Source organism: Rhinoraja longicauda, chromosome 8 (assembly GCF_053455715.1).
Source record: "Rhinoraja longicauda isolate Sanriku21f chromosome 8, sRhiLon1.1, whole genome shotgun sequence".
Lineage (NCBI taxonomy): Eukaryota > Metazoa > Chordata > Chondrichthyes > Rajiformes > Arhynchobatidae > Rhinoraja > Rhinoraja longicauda.
In genome coordinates, this window is record NC_135960.1 from 12,400,182 (window position 1) to 12,419,795 (window position 19,614).

General features: G+C 48.3%; 1 protein-coding gene across 1 annotated transcript in view; it reads left to right on the forward strand.

Moving 5' to 3' along the window:
* The window catches only part of gli2a (GLI family zinc finger 2a), a 425,818-nt gene that overhangs the window by 315,681 nt on the left and 90,523 nt on the right, over window positions 1–19,614 (forward strand). Inside the window, exon 7 of the mRNA XM_078403330.1 lies at window positions 5,391–5,582. Coding sequence (XP_078259456.1) covers window positions 5,391–5,582 — 192 coding nt within the window. The remainder of the gene's footprint in view (window positions 1–5,390; window positions 5,583–19,614) is intronic.

The window sequence follows — 19,614 nt, forward strand, 5'->3', positions numbered from 1 at the left end:
GGCTCCCGACATTGAAGCCCCCGCCGGGCGGAGAAAAATCCCGCGGCCCATCAAGAAAGACTAGATGCCGGAAAATTTTTAAATGCTCAAGTGGTCAGGCAGCATCTGTGGAAGGAGAAACAGCTATCTGAGGTAATTATCAGAACTGAGAAAGAGGTTGACGGTTCATTGAGGTAGGGGTGAAGGTGAGGGAAGAGTTATAGTCATTGGGCACACCAAAGCGGGCGATCCAGTGGGCAGTGAGGGCACGTGCACACATCGCAGTGGAGGTATCCGAGAGCGGGACTGCTTCCGGCCATCTCGTGAAACGGTCCATGATGGTGAAGAGGTGGGTGACACCCCTGGATGGGGGCAGCGGTCCAACGATGTCGACGTGGATGTGGTCGAAACGCTGGTGTGGCAGGGCGAAATTCTGCAGCGGCGCCTTGATGTGTCGCTGAATCTTTGAGGTTTGACATGGGATGCACGCCCTGGCCCAGTTGCCAACCTGTTTGCGCAACCCGTGCCACATGAAATTGGCCGCCACCAGAGCCGTTGTTGCCCGGATGGAAGGGAGAGCCAAACCATGAACCATGTTGAAAATCTGGCGGCGCCAGGCCGCGGGGATGATAGGTCTTGTCTAGACACGTTGCAAAGGAGCATGGTGTCAGCGGGCCCGAATCGCACATCCTCCAACAACAGGCCTGAGATGGCGGTGCGGTAGGTGAGCATCTCCTCATCCTTTCGCTGGGCGGCCGCCATGGCTATGTAGTCGACACCCGGGGCCAGAGCGTGGAAGGCATTGATGGCGGAGCGAAACAACGCATCTGCAACCCGGTTGCATCTGCCCGCGATGTGCTGGACGCAAGTCTTATACTCGGAGATGAAGGCCAAGTGGCGCTGCTGCTGGGATGACCAGGGATCAGACACCTTGGCAAAGGCAAACGTGAGTGGCTTGTAGTCGCTGAGAGCTGTGAAATCCCTGCCCTCTAGGAAATAGCGGAAATGCCCGATGGCCAGGTATAGCGCGAGGAGCTCCCGGTCGAAAGCGCTGTATTTCTGCTCGGGAAGTCTCAGGTGACGACTGAAAGAGGCGAGGGAGGGGCTGCCAGCTTCCTTTTATCAGTTGTTCCAGCACTCCGCCCGCGGCTGTGCCTGATGCATCAACCGTGACATCTGTTGGCGCGTTGGCCGGTGGATGCACCGACATCGTCGCCTTTGCCAGCGCCTCTTTGGCGTTGTTGAACGCGGACGTGGCTGCGTTGTCCCAAACGAGCTCTTCCGGCTTGTTGGCCAGGGCCATGAACAGCGGTTGTATGATCCTGGCGGCTGCTGGCACGAAACGGTGGTAGACGTTGACCATGCCGACAAACCCTTGGAGTCCCATCACAGTGGAGGGTTTGGGAAACTTGCGAATGGCCTCGACCTTGGTCGGGAGCGGGACTGCACCGTGCTGGTTGATATGGTGGCCGGGGAAGCTGATGGAAGGGAGGCCAAACTGACACTTGGCAAGGTTGATGGCCAGGCCATGCTCATTGAGCCTCTGGCGGAGCAACCGGAGGTGTGCGCGGTGTTCCTGGCGAGAGCGCTGGCAACGAGGATGTCGTCGAGGTCGATGAACACGATGTCCAGCCTGCGGCCCACTGTGTCCATGAGCCGTTGGAAAGCCTGAGCAGCGTTCTTCAGGCCGAAAGGCATCCGTAGGAACTCAAAGAGCCCGAACGGGGTGATGAGAGCCGTCTTGGGGATGTTGGACCGGAATCTGATGGGAGCCACGTACCAGGTCGATTTTGGAAAAAACCTTGAGGCCGTCCAGATTGGCTGTGAAATCCTGGATGTGTGGGGCAGGGTACCGGTTGGCTGTTGTGACCTCTTTGAGACGGCAGTAGTCCCCCCAGGGTCTCCAGCCCCCAGTCGCTTCGGGGACCATGTGAAGCGGGGATGCCCACGGGCTGTCTGAGTGGTGCACCATGCCCATTTCCCCCATCTTGCGGAACTCATCTTTGGCCAGTTGGAGCTTGTCGAGGGTACAGCCTGCGTGCGTGTGCATGGAGTGGCGGTCCGGTGCTGGGGATATGGTGCTTCACCCCATGCTTGGGGCTGGCCGTTGTGAACAGGGGGGTTATGATGTCGGTGAAATCGGCCAAGTTCCTGGCATACTCGTTGTCGGAGAAGGTCACTGAGCCGAGATGTGGCGCCGTCAATTCGGCGTGGCGCAAGGCGATCGACTCGAACGTCTCAGATTTGATGAGACATTGTCCCTTCACATCGACCAGCAGGCAGTGCGCCCGGAGAAAATCGGCGCCCAGCAGCGGTTGGAAGACGTCGGCGATAGTAAAGGGCCTGCTGAAGTGACAGGAGTTGAAGTTGAGCGGGATCGTACGGACCACGTACGTTTTGATGTTGCTGCCGTTGGAACGAGTGTCGGCCCCCGATGGGGGCAAAACACTGACCTCTGCTCCCGTGTCCACGAGAACAAAAAGCCGCCCCGAATGACGATCCCAGGTGTAGAGGAGGCGATGCTTCTGGCTGGCCGTAGTGGCCACTACTGGCATCTGGTCGAGCGAGGCGTTTCCCGGAATGTGCGCAGGGTGGTCGGCATCGGTGGGCCGCAGAACCCCACCTTTGGTGGTAGTAGCACCACTCACCCTTGCCAGCATCCCTTGTGGCCGGCTTCACTGCCGCACCTTTGGTGGAGGCTGGGCCCGGCCGCTTGACCTGCCGAGGCAGCGCCGCCGCCCGGCTGATGGTGGCGCCACCCTGCTGTTTGGCCTGCCACAGCACGTCCGCACGGGCAACTCCCCGGCGGGTGTCGGTGAAATCGTCATCCGCGAGGAGCAGGCAAATGTCCTCAGGCATCTGCTCGAGGAAAACCTGTTCGAAGAAGGGTCTGAAGAAGGGTCTCGACCCGAAACGTCACCCATTCCTTCTCTCCCGAGATGCTGCCTGACCTGCTGAGTTACTCCAGCATTTTGTGAATAAATCGATTTGTACCAGCATCTGCAGTTATTTTCTTATACTGTTTGAACAGGAGGCAGGTCTTGTGTCCGTCCATCAAGGCGAGCATTTCATCCATAACCTGTTCGAACAGGAGGCAGGTCTTGTGTCCGTCCATCAAGGCGAGCATTTCATCCATAAGCACGGATGGCTTGCGGTCGCCTAGGCCCTCCGTGTGCAGACAGGAGTCTGGCTGCCCTGTCGCGGCGGCTGAGACCGAAAGTGCGAATGAGGAGCGTTTGAGGCCCTCGTACATGCCTTCGGCTGGTGTCTGGCGAAGGTAATCGATTATGCGCCCAGCAGCTGCCTGGTCCAGCGCACTGACCATGTAGTTGTATTTGGTGGCATCGGCGGTGATCTGACAGATGGGGAACTGGGCCTCAGCCAGTTGGAACCACACTTGGAGCTGCGATGTCCAGAAAGCGGGCAGTTTGATCGAAACTGCGTGCTGCTGGTCTGGGTTGTCGGCTGCAGACATGATACAATCCAAAATAGGCCGTTTTGGATCGTCGGGGTCACCACTGTAGAGGTCCACACGTCGTGTAAACACTCTGTTTAATCATTAACCGAATACAGGCCCCGTCGCTCACCCGCGCCTGCCCGAGTTCCGTCGTTCACCCGCGCGTGCCAGAGTTCCGTCGCTCACCCACGCCTGCCCTAGTTCCGTCGCTCACCCGCGCGTGCCAGAGTTCCGTCGCTCACCCGCGCGTGCCAGAGTTCCGTCGCTCACCCACGCCTGCCCTAGTTCCGTCGCTCACCCGCGCGTGCCGGAGTTCCGTCGCTCACCCGCGCGTGCCAGAGTTCCGTCGCTCACCCGCGCGTGCCCCAGTTCAAATCCCAACTGCCAGATCCTTTGCTTTCCTGGCACACGACGGCTCGTCCCCCCGACCGCGTAATTGGTCGGCCCCGATCACGCCCGGTCCACTCGAGAGTTCGAGCCCGACAGACAGTTCGATACCAAAGTGGCTCGGCCTAGCCACAACATACGATTAAAATATCAAAGAAGGAAGGGACAGGCGGACTATTGGCGAGGCAGCCATTGCTGCCACCAATAATTCTATGTTATCCCACTTTTGCATCCACTCCCTACACTCTGGGGGGGCAATTTACAGAGGGCCAATGAACCTGCAAACCAGCATGCCTTTGGGATTACTTAAAGCATAGAATGCACTGCTCAGGAACGGGCTGTTCAGCCCACAACATTCAGTGGGGTTAATTTAACATGCCAAGTTAAACTGATTCCCAACCTGAATTATCATTCCACTTGAGACGTGATTCCGCTGCTTCCTAAAGCGGTCCAAATTCAAATAAGCATGTCATCTCTCGAATACTGAACGTTCAGTGGGTTGGTTATTCAAAGTGTTTCTCTGCTTCTCTGTGGTTATTTTCTAAAGTGCGTGATGAAAATTGGTGTGTTTACAATGCAGCTGCAGGGTTAAATCATTACTCCTCTCTTCACAATTAGATTGTGATTAGGCAGTCAACATTGTAAAAGCTACCATTGTGTTACCACACCAAGAGCAATGTGCCAGGCCCACCGGAACCTGAGAGCTTTTCTGAATGAGTGGAAAACACAGGAATCCTGTTGTGTCTTGTCGGTGGTGGGAGTTCTGTCGGAAGCTACTCCAGACACTCTGGGGTTAATTTAGCTACTCAGCTTTGTGTTTGAACACTGCAAAAGTAGGTACTGGAGCGAGGGGGACAACAAAGGCATAATTCCTTTAACTAGTAAGGTTTAAAATTATTCTTGTTACGTGCATGCGAGTATGTAAGAGTGTACCTGTAATTGTGTGAAAGCCAGCATAAGACAAAGTGCACAGACGTAACCACATGTGTAAGTGAAGGAGCATGCTTGTATTCTATTATTATATTATATTATATTGTATTATAATCAGTCTGAAGAGGGGTCTCGACCCGAAACGTCACCCATTCCTTCGCTCCAGAGATGCTGCTGTCCCGCTGAGTTGCTCCAGCATTTTAGTGTCTTATCTACGATTTAAACCAGTTCTTTCCTACACGTGCTTGTATTAACGTTGCCGATTAAAGACCCCCTTGTTGACACTAGTCGTGGAGTTGCCACGATTCCGAGCAGTTCCATCTCTGCTCTTTCATTGACTTTTTCTCTCTCTCTCACTCTCTCTCTCCCTCTCCCCTCTTCGTTGCCGAAGTCATTTGGTGCAGTCAGGTTTTGTTTATGAGTTTGAGGAAACTCTGGAATGTGGAGGCCCCAGCTCGATCAGCTCCTTTCCACACAAAAACACGCCCAAACTACCGTCACTGAGCTGCAGCGATCGCTTCCATCTGGGTAGCAGAGGGCTGACTGCCTGACGTCAGTGCAGAAGAGGAGGGAAAAAAATCGCAAAAAGCTTCCTACAACTTTAGGAACGGGTATCTTGTTTTTTTCTGTCCCGCAGTTCCTCACGAGCACTTGAAGGACCGATGTCTGTTTGGCCTGCCTCCCCCTCCACCAGGAGCTAATCCAGCTGAGTACTACCATCAGATGACCCTCATGGCAGCTCATCGAAGCCCTTATGGTGACATCCTCATGCAGACGAGCGGAACAGAAGGTCCAGCACACATCACTGAATACATCAACCCCGTGGACAGTGAGTACTGTTAAACCTTCTTTCTATTTCATCCACTTTATCTCGGGGATCAGGAAGCCCGCTGCTGTTCAGGGCTCTGACTTTCCCAAAGGAAGTCACTTTTGAAAGAGTGCAGCTATCCTTGCCGGTGTTAACCCTTTTTTGACAGGCGTGTGTCAGTCTCCGGAAATGGGAGCAATCTTCCTGAAGTTCCTTGCCACGTGTGTGTGTGTTGTGTGTGTGTGTGTGTTGTGTGTGTGTGTGTGTGTGTGTGTTGTGTGTGTGTGCGTGTGCGTGCGTGTCTATTTTGGTTTCAATTAATCTGCAGCCTTTACTTTCCACAGTAAAATTCCCTCCAATCCTTCAAAACCGGAGAAAATGATCTCTGGCAATAGGTAGGCTGGAGAAAACGAACCTGATTTAAAACTATCGTGTCAGGTTTTAGTAACATTTACTTTGAAGTTGCAATTTTGTGGAGAGTTTAATTTACGGCATGTTATCATCAATCTTAACAAAAATAGAGCTATTCCAGAATAGAGGTGCACACATCCAATGCTTTGGATAGACATTTGTATAATACTGTGGTTTGGAATTCAAACACAGCATTCCCTAATAATAGCAAAACCTGTTGCAGGTACAGGTGACTCCACCCCGTGGGCTAATTTCCGAAATGATGCACTTTGTGCTGTGCGAAATGATGCACTGTTTACAACTGGCTCCACTGAGTTGTCCCAGACCAACTGGTACTCATGCAGCTGACTGGTCAGAGTTTGAAAGTAACTTCCATAAAAGTAGGGTTAACGTTCTTGTCAACTGCCTGTAAGCTACGTGAGCATGGAAATAATGCCTAGGAGGAGAACTAGATCACTACGAACTCCTTAGAGTGTGTTTAGTGAAAAGAGCCAGCAGCTGCTCACAGTCAGACCTGCTATTTACAAGCTAAGCTAAAGAACTCTGACTAATACAGGATTTTGCACATTTTTCTGGTTTGTTTCTTTCATATTTCTCCCTCGGTGGACTGCTCGGGCAAGCCACGGCGCACAGACCTGCTCTCTGTCTTTCAATTTTTGTTTAGGGGATGTGTGTTGTGCAGAATGTGTGGAGCTCAGTCTGAAACCACACCGTGTCACTAGTAGGAGCCACAGGCTTCCAGTTCTTGGTCAGTTGCAGATTCCAGACAATCCAGATCTTTTTGCAGAGCACGGTGCTGGCAGTGGGGATGCACTCCCAGTTCCCTTGCTGGGAACGTTATCTATGGTGCATGGATAAGCTTATCTCTCCCTTGGATGGAAGCTTCCCCTCCAGGGGAACCGTGGGGTAGGGACTGACAGCCAGGGAGACTCTGGCAAAAAGGGCCTTGTAGAGAAAGAGTGAGTAAATGTGTTAAACTAAACTGTGTCAATCAGGACTTGGCCAAATCAGATCGCTGGTTTGTGATGAGTTAATTAAACCGATCAGTGGCCAGACTGCTACAAACTATGGTAATACCCTCAGGCTGGGGAGGCAGAAAACAAACAGTAGCGTTCTTAATCCTAATTTCCTACTTTAAAAAAGTGACTTCACTTCAAAAATTACTTAATTCGCTGTAAAGCCCTGGGAGGTCCTGAGGCTGCCAATGTCGCAATATTTATACAGCTTCCTTTCATCGTCACTATTCAGTAAGCTCATCCAGAAATGAATTTAGGGGGACTTCAGGTTAGGTACACAGTTCAGGCCATTGTTGCTACCCTTCGAAGCTAAATAGCCCACAGGGTCGTATTGCGTATGAATGCTCGTGAAGAAGGTTCAGTTCTGTAAGCGGCCAGTTCCCAGGTAGTGCAGTGGACTAACTACTACAGTGGACTGTGCAATGGTACGTTGCTGTGTACCATCACCTTTGTAAAACGAGGAGAGAAACTTAGATAAGGGGATGACAGCTAAAATTGCAATTTTGAAAATAGGTATAAAACACTGGCTGCGACATTTCTTTTTAGAAAGATGAATTTCTCAGAGAGTGGTGGAATGAGCTACTAGTGGAGGTTGTTGAGGCAGGTACGATCACAGCATTTAAAGGACACTTGGACAGGTACACGGATGGAAAGTTCAGAAGGACATGGTTTAGAAGGATACGGACCAAACGCGGGCAGACTGGACTGGCTCAGATGGGGCATGTTGGTCGGCATGGGCGAGTATGACTGAGGGGCCTGGTCCCATGCTCTGTAACTCTTCTCATTCAGTGGCACTACATGGGTGAAATTTAAATATCCATTCAGACTGACTGTACTTTATTTGCATGCCTGCACATAGAGTTCAACGTCGAAGAAAATCCTAATTTGGTATTGAAGGAATATCTTGGCTGGAAGTAAGAGATGAGAAAATAAATTTGCACTGGGGCCACGGGTGATGTTTATTGAGGCTGGGTTTATGTTGTGTTGATGAGCGGGCTCCCATGTGTACATTGGTACTGACCCTGGGATGCAACACTGATGACAGAAGGTACCTCCGAAGAGGGGGAGTGATTCAATCCCAAGGTTTAAGTAATGATGCAATGGCAAAGCTAACAGCGACTCACCACTCCGGGCACCCGGTTCAATCCTGACCTCCGGGCCTGTCTGTGCAGAGATTGCACACTCTCCCAGTGATTTTGTTTTGTGTTTCATACCGGTCGGTCGGGTGTTCTGCTTTCCTCTTACGTTCCAAGGGAAAGTTTGGCCACTGCAAATTGGCCCCAGTGTGTAGGTGAGTGGTAGAATCGGGAGGGGGTTGACGAGAGTGCGGGGAGAATATCAAAGGTAGAATTAGTGCAAATCAGTGGTCGGAAGGGCATTAAACTCTATCACTTGCCCCTCAATTTAGAAGACTAGAATATAAAAGCAAAATCCAAACACAGCCTGAGTCCTCACCTGAAATATTCTTGATAGCTGACCACAACGCACACAGTTTGGTGCCTCACCCCCACCTAACACTCGTGCAGGTAATCAGACTAGTTCCTGTTGGATTTAGATTATGTAGCTATGGGCCACCTTAACCTGGAAATAATATTACACCGTGCTTTTTATTCGGTTCCGTGCAACCTAAAACGGATGTTCCCCGCAGTGAAGCACATCAGTGGTCATGTCAGAGTGACAAGGTTCTTTGCATCTTCTCTAGCCTCAGGTGAGGACTTCGAGCACTGGAGAGTAGGCAATGTTGTTCCTTTGTTTAAAAAGGGAAGTAGAGCCAATCCAGGAAATTATTGGCCGGTGAGCCACCCATCAGTTGTAGGGAAGGTATTGGAGAGGATTCAGCGGGATAGGGTTTACTCACATTTGGAAGAGGGTGGGCTCGTTATGGACTGTCAGCATGTTTGTTTTTTCCACGGCAGGTCACGTCTCAATGTGATTACGTTCTCTGATGAGGTGACAAAGATGATCGTTGAAGGAAGGGCTTTATTCACAAAATGCTGGAGTAACTCAGCAGGTCAGGCAGCATCTCAGGAGAGAAGGAATGGGAGACGTTTCGGGTCGAGACCCGAAACGTCTCCCATTCCTTCTCTCCTGAGATGCTGCCTGACCTGCTGAGTTACTCCAGCATTTTGTGAATAAATACCTTCGATTTGTACCAGCATCTGCAGTTATTTTCTTATACTACCTGTTGAAGGAAGGGCGGTCGATGTCTGCAGGGATTTTAGTCAGGCATTTGACAAAGTCTGAAGTTAGACACAAAATGCTGGAGTAACTCAGCGGGTCAGGCAGCATATCTGGAGAAAAGGAATAGGTGACGTTTCGGGTCAAGACCCATCTTCAGACTGAAAGTTGGGGAGAGGGCTCTTTTGTGTCTATCTTCAGTGTAAACCAGCATCTGCATTCCCCTCCTACACATTTGATAAAGTCCCTCGTGCTCGGCTGATCCAGAAGATTAAGATGCATGGGAACCACGGTGACTGCTAACTCTTTTGGATTCAGAACTAGCGAACTAATGGAATTGGGTGAAAGATTATTATTCTGGCTGCATCCCTATGTCCAGAGGAATTCCGCAGAGATATGTGCTGGGACCTATGTTGTTGGTGATGTCTATAAGCAAACTGGACGTAAATGTAGATGGGTTGGCGAGTAGGTTTAGAGAATTTGCCCAAATTAGTTGAGGTGCGACAGTGAGGAAGGCTGTCAATGTATAAAGCGGGATATTGATCAGCTAGGAAATGGGCAGAGAAATCGCAGATGGGGTTTAATCTGAGCAAGCGTGGGGTGCTGCATTAAGTAGAAAGTATACAATTAAAGGTATGACCCTTAACGCCATTCATAGACAGGGATTTTGGGATCAATGTCTGGAGCTCCTTGAAAGTGAAACTGTCCAATCTCATATTTGACCCTGCATCATTGACTCAATTGAAGCAAACCCTGGTGTGATTAATGGTGCTGAAGTAGAGATGGTCGAAAACATCAAATTCCTCGGAGCCAATATCACCAACAACTTCTCCTGGACCACCCATATTGAAGTAACGACCAAGAAGGCACACCAACGCCTCCACTTCCTTAGAAGGCTTAGGAAGTTTAGCATGTCCCCTACAACTCTCACCAACTTCTACAGGTGTACCATAGAAAGCATGTTATCAGGATGCATCACAGCTTGGTTTGGGAACAGCTCCATCCAGGACCGTAAGAAATTGCAGTGAATTGTGGACGTAGCCCAGACCATCACATAAACCAACCTTCCTTCTACTGACTCCATTTATACCTCACGCTGCCTCGGCAAGGCCAGCAGCATAATCAAGGACGAGTCGCACCCTGGCTACTCCATCTTCTCCCCTCTCCCATCAGGCAAAAGGTATAGAAGTGTGAAAACGCACACCAGCAGATTCAGGGACAGTTTCTTCCCAGTTGTTATCAGACAACTGAATCATCCTACCACAACCAGAGAGCAGTGCCGAACTACTATCTACCTCTTTGGTGACCCTCGGACTATCCTTGATCGGAATTTGCTAGCATTACCTTGCACTACGTATTATTCCCTTATCATGTATCTATACACTGTGAATGGATTGATTGTATTCATGTATAGTCTTTCGGCTGACTGCTTAGCACACAACAAAAAGCTTGTCACTGTACCTCGGTGCATGTGACAATAAACTAAACTGAACTCATAAAATACCACCCAAAATTGGACTTCCATAATCAGGAGAAAAATTGTATCAAAGAAGACAAGTATCCCAACTCGTAAAATTACCGTTCAGATATTAATTACAAGTTCTCCATTCTGATAGAACCATACAGTGTGGAAACAGGCCATTCGGCCCTCTTTGCTCACACTGACCAACATGTCCTGTCTACACTAGTCCCACCTGCCTGCATTTAGCCCATATCACTCCAAACCATGGACCTAATTGCTTTTTAAACGTTGCAATAGACCCGCCTCAACTCCTCCAGCAGCTGGTTCCGTACACCCACCACTCTTTGCGTGAAAAAGTTGCCCCTCAGATTCCTATAATATCTTTCTCCCTTCACCTTAAACCTATGCTCTCTAGTTCTCAATTCTCCCACACTGCGCAAGAGACTGCTTGTCCACCCAATCTATTCCTCTCATGATTTTACACATCTCTATAAGATCACCCCTCATCCTCCTGCGCTCCAGGGAATAGAGCCCAAGCCTGCTCAACCTCTTCCTATAGCTCAGACCCTCGAGTCCTGGCAACATCCTTGTAAATCTGCTCTGCGCCCTTTCCAACTTAACAACATCTTTCCTATAACATGGTGCCCAGAACTGAAAACAATATTCTAAATACGGCCACACCGACGTCTTATTCAACTGCAAAATAACCTCTCAATTATACTCAGTACTCTGACAGATTAAGGCCAATGTGCCAAAAGCCATTTTGACCAACCCATCAAGACCCATCCTACCGATCAAGGTCCTGCTGCAATTTTTGACAATGATCATGCAATGATCATTATAATGTCATTAGTCTTTGGCCATTCAATGCCTGCAGCCTTTAGTTTCTGCACCTCAATGCATGTTGCTGTCATCTCTGGAGTTAGCTGGAGTACAGATGGTGCCCACACACACACACACACACAGATATTTGTGGTGTCTATGTTAGCCAGCATCTTCATGCCAGTATTTTAGGCACCAGCTCTGTGGCTTTTGAAGACCATCTACATGAACTGCTTAGTGTAGTTTAGAGATACAGCATGGAAACAGGCCCTTCAGGCCACCGAGTCCACACCGACCATCGGCCACTCGCTCACACTAGTTCTATGTTATCCCACTTTCGCATTCACTCCTTACACACTCGGGGCAATTTACAGAGGACCTGCAAACCTGCATATCTTTGAGATGTGGGAGGAAACCGGAGCACCCGGAGCAAAGGGAGAATGTGCAATCTCCACGCAGACAGCACCCGAGGTCGGGACAGAACCCACGTCCCCGGCGCTGTGAGGCAGCGGTTCTACCAGCTGTGCCACCCTTGTGTCAACAAAGTGGAGAGAGCGGGCTGATCATCTAGCTTCCATCAGGGAAAATGCAGTTGAAGATGGAACCACTTCTACTGAAGTAGAAAAAAGCAGAAGTTAAAAAACACTTCTGACGTACAACGTCAGAACTTCTGGCTTTCAAAGAACAGTCTTAGACAATAGACAATAGGTGCAGGAGTGGGCCATTCGGCCCTTCGAGCCAGCACCACCATTCAATGTGATCATGGCTGATCATTCTCAATGTACCCCGTTCCTGCCTTCTCCCCCATACCCCCTGACTCCGCTATCCTTAAGAGCTCTATCTAGTGCTCTGTTGAATGCATTCAGAGAATTGGCCTCCACTGCCTTCTGAGGCAGAGAATTCCACAGATTTACAACTCTCTGACTGAAAACGTTTTTCCTCATCTCCGTTCTAAATGGCCTACCCCTTATTCTTAAACTGTGGCCCCTTGTTCTGGACTCCCCCAACATTGGGAACATGTTTCCTGCCTCTAACGTGTCCAACCCCTTAATAATCTTATATGTTCTCGATAAGATCCCCTCTCATCCTTCTAAATTCCAGTGTATACAAGCCTTACCCATTTTGGTGTGTGTATTTCCTTCCATGGGACCCAGTGGTGTGTGCAACTAAACAGGCTCCGTCTGATTTCTTGGCATGACTTTCAATGTGTGTGTTGACCGGATAATTAATATTTAAATGTAATCACATTTTGAATAACCATTGCATGCTACATTGCAAGGTCAAAGGTCAAAGGTCAAATGTTTAAGGCAGCTGATACCACAGTCCCGTGGGTTTATATCTCATTTTTTCCTGGCTTTGTATGAAAAGCAGCTGAGAGAGTAGTTTCCCCCGGACACAACTGAACTCATCGAACCTCCGGCCGGAGAGGGGAAAGTTGAAAACGCACCTCCACTACTCCTCCCGTGACCCTTGGTCCGAAGAGGGGCCGTTTGTTCTCAAGACTGGGATCTTGCCGGCAAGATGAGATTGTTGTGGAGCCTCCCTACAGAGCAGACCAGCTGCTTGTCACCAGAGCAACAGATGTTCGGAACCGAGCGCTACAAATGAACCCTTTGGAAAAAAATAGCTCAGCGCTACATCCTCAATACTAAGGCTCCATTAAGACACTAGACACTCGTCTGAAGAAGGGTCTCGACCCGAAACGTCACCCATTCCTTCTCTCCAGAGATGCTGCCTGTCCCGCTGAGTTACTCCAGCATTTTTGTGTTTATCCACTGGGTCATGGTACACATGAGGGCCGACATCTCAAAAACGAGTAAAATGTAAGGAACGAGATGAACTCTGTGGGCCTTATAAAAAGTCTTCGTTCCACCGCCCCGTGACAGGCCTGCATCAATCCTTTCCAAGTTTTGTTATTTTTCCAGGCTCCAGGGAGGATCGGAGCATAGTAAGAGTAATGTTCGTAAATTAAATGTAGTCGTTGCAAGATGAGGGGTTTAATTTAAATTCCAGATGATATCACTTACCACGGGGCAACAGTTCCTGACAGTGCTCTGAATCTCAATTGTGTTTGAAGGCTGAGAAACCACTGGAGGAGCGGTATTGTTATTCTTTCCATAAGATGCCAGTTAATTTTACAAGTGGTTTTACTCAGGTTTTATGACAACAGAGTCTACAGATGCACTTCAGATACTAATGGCTGATATTGTTGACGATAATTGTGCCATTATTCCTGTAAAAGGTTTGAGAACTACAATTTGTCGAAGAGTAGAACACGTGGACTAATCAGCCAGTGACGGAACTCTTGGAATCATTGAGAGCAGAAGGCAACAATTTGGCCCATTGTGCCTGTGCTAACTTTCTGAAAGAGTTGGCCAATTCATCCCAGTTAGTACTTTTTCCGTACAGCCTAGCAAAATAATGCTGTACTTGCTGCTCTGCAGTGAAGCAGTCATTCTTGCATCTCTTGCTAGAAGACATTGGAACAGTCACATTTGCCCTAAGACCATAAGATGGAGCATAATTAGGCCATATAGCCCATTGACTCTACTCCACCATTCAATTATGGCCAATCTATTTTTCCCTCTCAACCCTATTTTCCTGCCTTTTCCCCGTAACCTTTGACACCATTCCTAATCAAGAACCTACCAATCTTGGCCTTAAATATATCCAATGTCTTGGCCTCCATAGCGTCTTAGTTTAGTTTAGAGGCACAGCGCAGAAACAGGCCCTTCGGTCTACTGAGCCTGTGCCGACCAGCGACCCCCACACACTGGCAGCACTATCTTACGCACTAGAGACAATATACAGTTTTTACCAAAGCCAAATTAATTTACAAGCCTGTATGTCTTTGGAGTGTGGAAGAAAACCCACTCACAGGGAGTACGTACAAACTCTGTGCAGACAGCACCCATAGTCAGGTTTGAACCCAGGTCTCTGGCACTGTAAGGCAGCAACTCCAGCGCTGTGCCACTGTGCCTCCCCTGTGATGAATTCCACAGATTCACCACCCTCTGGCTAAAGACCCTTTGCCCCATTGCATCCAAGGCAAGCGTTGGCCAGCTTTGAGGGATGAGCTCGCAGTGATGTGTACCCTAGGCGGAGGCAATTCAAACATTGGGCGATTGTGAGCAGGCATTCTGAGGCTAGTTGGCACGGTGGCGTAACCAGTTAAGCTGCTGTCTCATCACTCCAGCGATCCAGCTTCAATCCTTACTCCAATGGAGTCACTGATGAGTTGGCATGTTCTTCCCGTGATAATATGGGGTAAGCAGTCAGAACCTTTTTCAAAAGGTGCAAATATCAAGAACAAGAGGATATAGCTTTGAGGTGAGAGGGGTAAATGGTTTTTATGGCCACAGAGGGCGGTGGGAATGTGCTGACAACAGTAGTGGTGATGGTGGTGGTGTTCAAGAGGCTTTTAGATAGGCACATGGATATGCAGGGTATAGAGGGATATGGATCAAGTGCAGGCAGATGAAATTTGGCACGGACATTGTGGGTCAAGGGATGTGTTCCTGTGCTGTACTGTTCTATTTTCTATGTATTTTCTGTGTTGTTGCCGTGGCTATCCCTCGAGGTCAAGGATAATGGTCTACGTTCCGATGTCAGAACGAAGATGCCTGTGCGTGTGTTTATTTAATGTGTACTTGATGTTGCACTCCAAGAAGCACACGGTCCACCACAAATCAATCAACTAATTCCAATGGCAATGGAACCAAGACGATTGGAGCTGATAGATCTGTTGCAGCCTTCATCCGCCTTCACAGCCGTTGAGTTCAAGATAACTTTGTCCGCCGTTGAGGTCTTGTAGGTTGGATCCTTCTTAGTCTGGACCCTCACCCTCGACCTTACCACCATGGGTGGTCCTACCAGAAGCTAGTGCTTCCGACGGCATCGGTCTCGGAATCATGGGGGCACGCAAGCCTCTTCACCACAACAAGGTGAACGATCCGAAGAGGTTTGTGTGTGTTGATACGTTATTTGCCTCTCGATTTAACATTAGTGGTATAATCTGCAGGGAAATTGATGGGAATATGTTCTGAGGAAAAAGGGATCAGTATACAATTAGTGCAATTGGGCGCTTGTTAATCAGTGTGGACTCCCTGGGTGGAATGGCCTGCTTCACTCTTATGACTCTCAATATTTGCTTCCTCCAGTCTTTCTGATAGCTCACTCCAGATCATAAATATCAGGAATAAGAAAGTTTAATCTGTTTATGCTGTGTTACCTGATGTCATCATCAACGCTAAAATTAATTGGCATCCAGACTGGTAATACAGACTCGACCAGAGTCATAGAGTGACACAGTGTGGAAGCAGGCCCTTCAGCCCAACTTGCCCATACTGGCCAACATGTCCCATCTACATTAGTCCCACCTGCCTGCGTCTGGCCCATATCCCTCCAAACCTGTCCTATCCATGGATCTGTCTAAAACATTGCGATAGTCCCTGCCTCAACTAGCTCCTCTGGTAGCTCGTTCCATACACCCACCGCCCTTTGTATGAAAAAGTTACTCCTCAGATACCTATTAAATCACCTTAAACCTATGTCCCCTCAACTTCGATTTCCCCTACTCTGGGCAGGAGATTCTGTGCATCTATCCGATCTATTCCTTTCATGATCTTATACTCCTCCATAAGATCACCCCTCATTCTCCTGCGCTCTTAGGAATAGAAGTCGCAGCCTCCTCAACCTCTCCCTACAGCTCAGACCCTCGAGTCCTGGCAACATCCTCGTAAATCTTCTCTGTACCCTTTCCAGCTTGACAACATCTTTCCTATGACACGGTGGTTTCATTGCCCCATCTTCGGCCTTGCATAGAAACAATACCCTGGGTTTCTCTACTGCTGGCCGAGGTCAGTTTACAAAATCAACTAAGTCACTCTTCAATGTCAGTCAAATCAATTGTCTTCCCAGTCAACCCTCTTGCACTGGCCGTGGTCATTGCACCGGCTGAGAATGGCACGGTTCTCCCTGTGATGGAATGTATCTCCCAGGTTCATGCGTGAAGAACAGCCCTTTGGGAGAGGCGCGAGGAGGTGTCTAGGATACACAGATGCCAGCAGACGTCAATGTGGTGAGCAGGCGCAGGAAGAAACATTGGAGGGTTTTGGAAAAATAACTGCTGCTCCCAAACACTTCAGGCAAATATGTGTTCTCACACACAAAGCCTCTGTTGACAATTTGTTTTTATTTAAGTGGTTCCAAATTTGCATTGCATTAGTGGGGCTCAAATTCAAGCCCACACATGCAGATATAATTTTTTAGAAAAACACAATTTCTAGCATTTATTGTTGGCACACGCCGGTACTGTCTGATCCAAACGGCGTAAAAATCTTTCATTAAATTTTATTTGAAGGGAATCAGCAATTAAGTCACAAATTACTGAAGCTAAAAGGATCATTTATTTCTGCCAGAAGGTCAACATTGATCACTCGGTTATTGATGGTGGAACTCTTGGTGATGGTAATGCCATTGACTATCAAGGATAGGTAGTTAGATTCTCTTCTCTGGAGATAGCTGTTGTCTGGAACTTGTTGCCCCAAATGTTATTTGCTCATGTCTGAATGTTTCCTCTGTTTTCCCCACTTTTTTCTCTGTTTGCTGTTTCATTTGGGGTGAGGAGATGTAAATTAAATTGACACGTTATGCAATTATCAAGGAATATCCCTAATTCCAATCTTATGACGGATGGAAGATTATTGATATAAGTGAGTCAAGATAGCTCTGGGACTGGGACAATTGACTTTGACAATCACAACTATCTTCTTTTGATAGACCTACAATGCTGGAGGTAACTCAGCCCACATTGTCTGTGCTAAACACGATGCCAATGTAAACTACTCGCATCAGCCTGCATAAGAATCACATCTGTCCACTCCTTGCACATCCATGTGCCTGTGCAAAAGTCACATTCTAATCCCATTATCAGCATATGATCTGTAGCCTTCGATGCCTTGGCGACTCAATAGCTTGCCCAGATACATTTTAAATGTTGTGAGTGTGTGTGTTACCACCACCTCCTCGTGTAATGCTTTCCAGATTACCAAACACTATTTTGTGAGTAAGTGCCACTCAATAGAACTGTTGGTGACTGCTTCTACCACTTTGAGGGCAGACTGATTGGGTGATAACTAGCCAGATTGGATTTGTTCTGCCTGGAATGAACTGGGCATACTTCAACAATTTGTCGGGTGGATGCCAGCATTTCATCTGTACTGGAACTGCTTGGCATCAGTTGAAGGTTTTATGGAGAGGTCTCTTGCAAAACAACAATGTCTCATTACTCCATTCCAGAGTCTTCTTGGATTATAGGCTCAAGTCTTTGGTACGGGTCTGAAACTCATGACCTTCTCCAATAGGAGGTGAGAATCCAGTCCTCTGCGCCACGTTTGATTCTGGGACCAGTCGCAAGAGCGATATCGTGATTTCTGAGAGTGCAGTTATTTGGTCACTTGTGTTTGGTTAAGCTTAATGTTGAAGACCTTTGCAACTGAAGCAATCATTGCAGATCTGACCTTAAAATACCAGCCTGAATAGTTTTGATTCCCGTGGGCAGTTCGTTTGTGGAGCTGGAGTCAAAGAATCCCCCCCCCTTGTCTCGCAATGAGTGCTGGTCCTTGTTGAATAATTGTACACGCAAGGACGGTGGGAAAAGTTAGAGTCCCCGACCCACAGCTGGATCTGAAATTAAAGTGCAGCATTCGCTTGAGCCAAAGTAAGCTCACTAACGCTTAGAAGTGAGCTGTAAACAGTTGTTTTAACACCACCAACACATTGGCTTGTGCATGTAAATCAAGACCTGCTCTGTGTGCAACCTAACCCACTTCCACTGAAGTTTGGCAGGCGAATTGTTGATCAATATAAGACCGCCTGTAGAATTTTTCTAAATAAATACAACTTTGAAACTGTTTGGTGTTATCACTGGTAGGGGTTTATTATTGTCACGTGCACCGAAATACAATGAAAAACTTTGTTTTGCATGTTATCTCGGCAGATCATATCGTACATAACGGAATGGCGGGACTGTCGTATGTCGAAAGGCTGGAGCAATTAGGCTTGTATACACTGGAATTTAGAAGGATGAGGGGGGATCTTATTGAAACATACAAGATAATTAGGGGATTGGACACATTAGAGGCAGGAAACATGTTCCCAATGTTGGGGGAGTCCAGAACAAGGGGCCACAGTTTAAGAATAAGGGGTAGGCCATTTAGAACGGAGATGAGGAAGAACTTTTTCAGTCAGAGAGTGGTGAAGGTGTGGAATTCTCTGCCTCAGAAGGCAGTGGAGGCCAGTTCGTTGGATGCTTTCAAGAGAGAGCTGGATAGAGCTCTTAAGGATAGCGGAGTGAGGGGGTATGGGGAGAAGGCAGGAACGGGGTACTGATTGAGAGTGATCAGCCATGATCGCATTGAATGGCGGTGCTGGCTCGAAGGGCTGAATGGCCTACTCCTGCACCTATTGTCTATTGTCATGCAGCACAAAAGAGTAAGAAAATAAGCTGCAGAATATAGTGTTATAGCTACAGAGAACGAAAGTGCGTACAAAAGAAAATGGAAGAACTGCGACAAGGTAGATAGGAAGATCAAAAGGAATCCTTCTCAGCGCAAGAAAGATCCACTGAAGTGTCTGATAACACCAGGGAAGAAGCTGTTCTTGAATCTGGTAGTACATTCTTTCAAGTTTTCTATTTTCTGCCCAATGAGAGAAAATAGAATGTACTGGCTTGCGAGTGTTTCTTGATTATACCAGGTGCTTTCCCGAGGCAGCGTGAAGTATAGGTGGAATCAATGGAGGGAGGCTGGTGTGTGTGATGGACAGGGCTGCGTTCATAACTCTGCAGTTCCATGTAGTCATGGAGTAGAGCGGTTGCCCAACCAGGCAGTGGGTGCATTCGGATCAGACGCATTCTGTGGTGCATCCACAGAAATTGGTCAGAGACAAGATTTCAAGATCAATTTATTGTCACTTGTACCAATTAAGGTACAGGGAAATTTGAGTTACTGGAGACATGCCAAATTTCTTTCGCCTTCCAAAGAAGCAGAGCCATTGGTGTGCTTTATTGGCCGTAGCAACAAAGTGGTAGTACCAGGACAACTTACGAGCAGACTGATGAGCGTTTGACAGCACCGGGCCTCGACTCGCTGGAGTTTAGAAG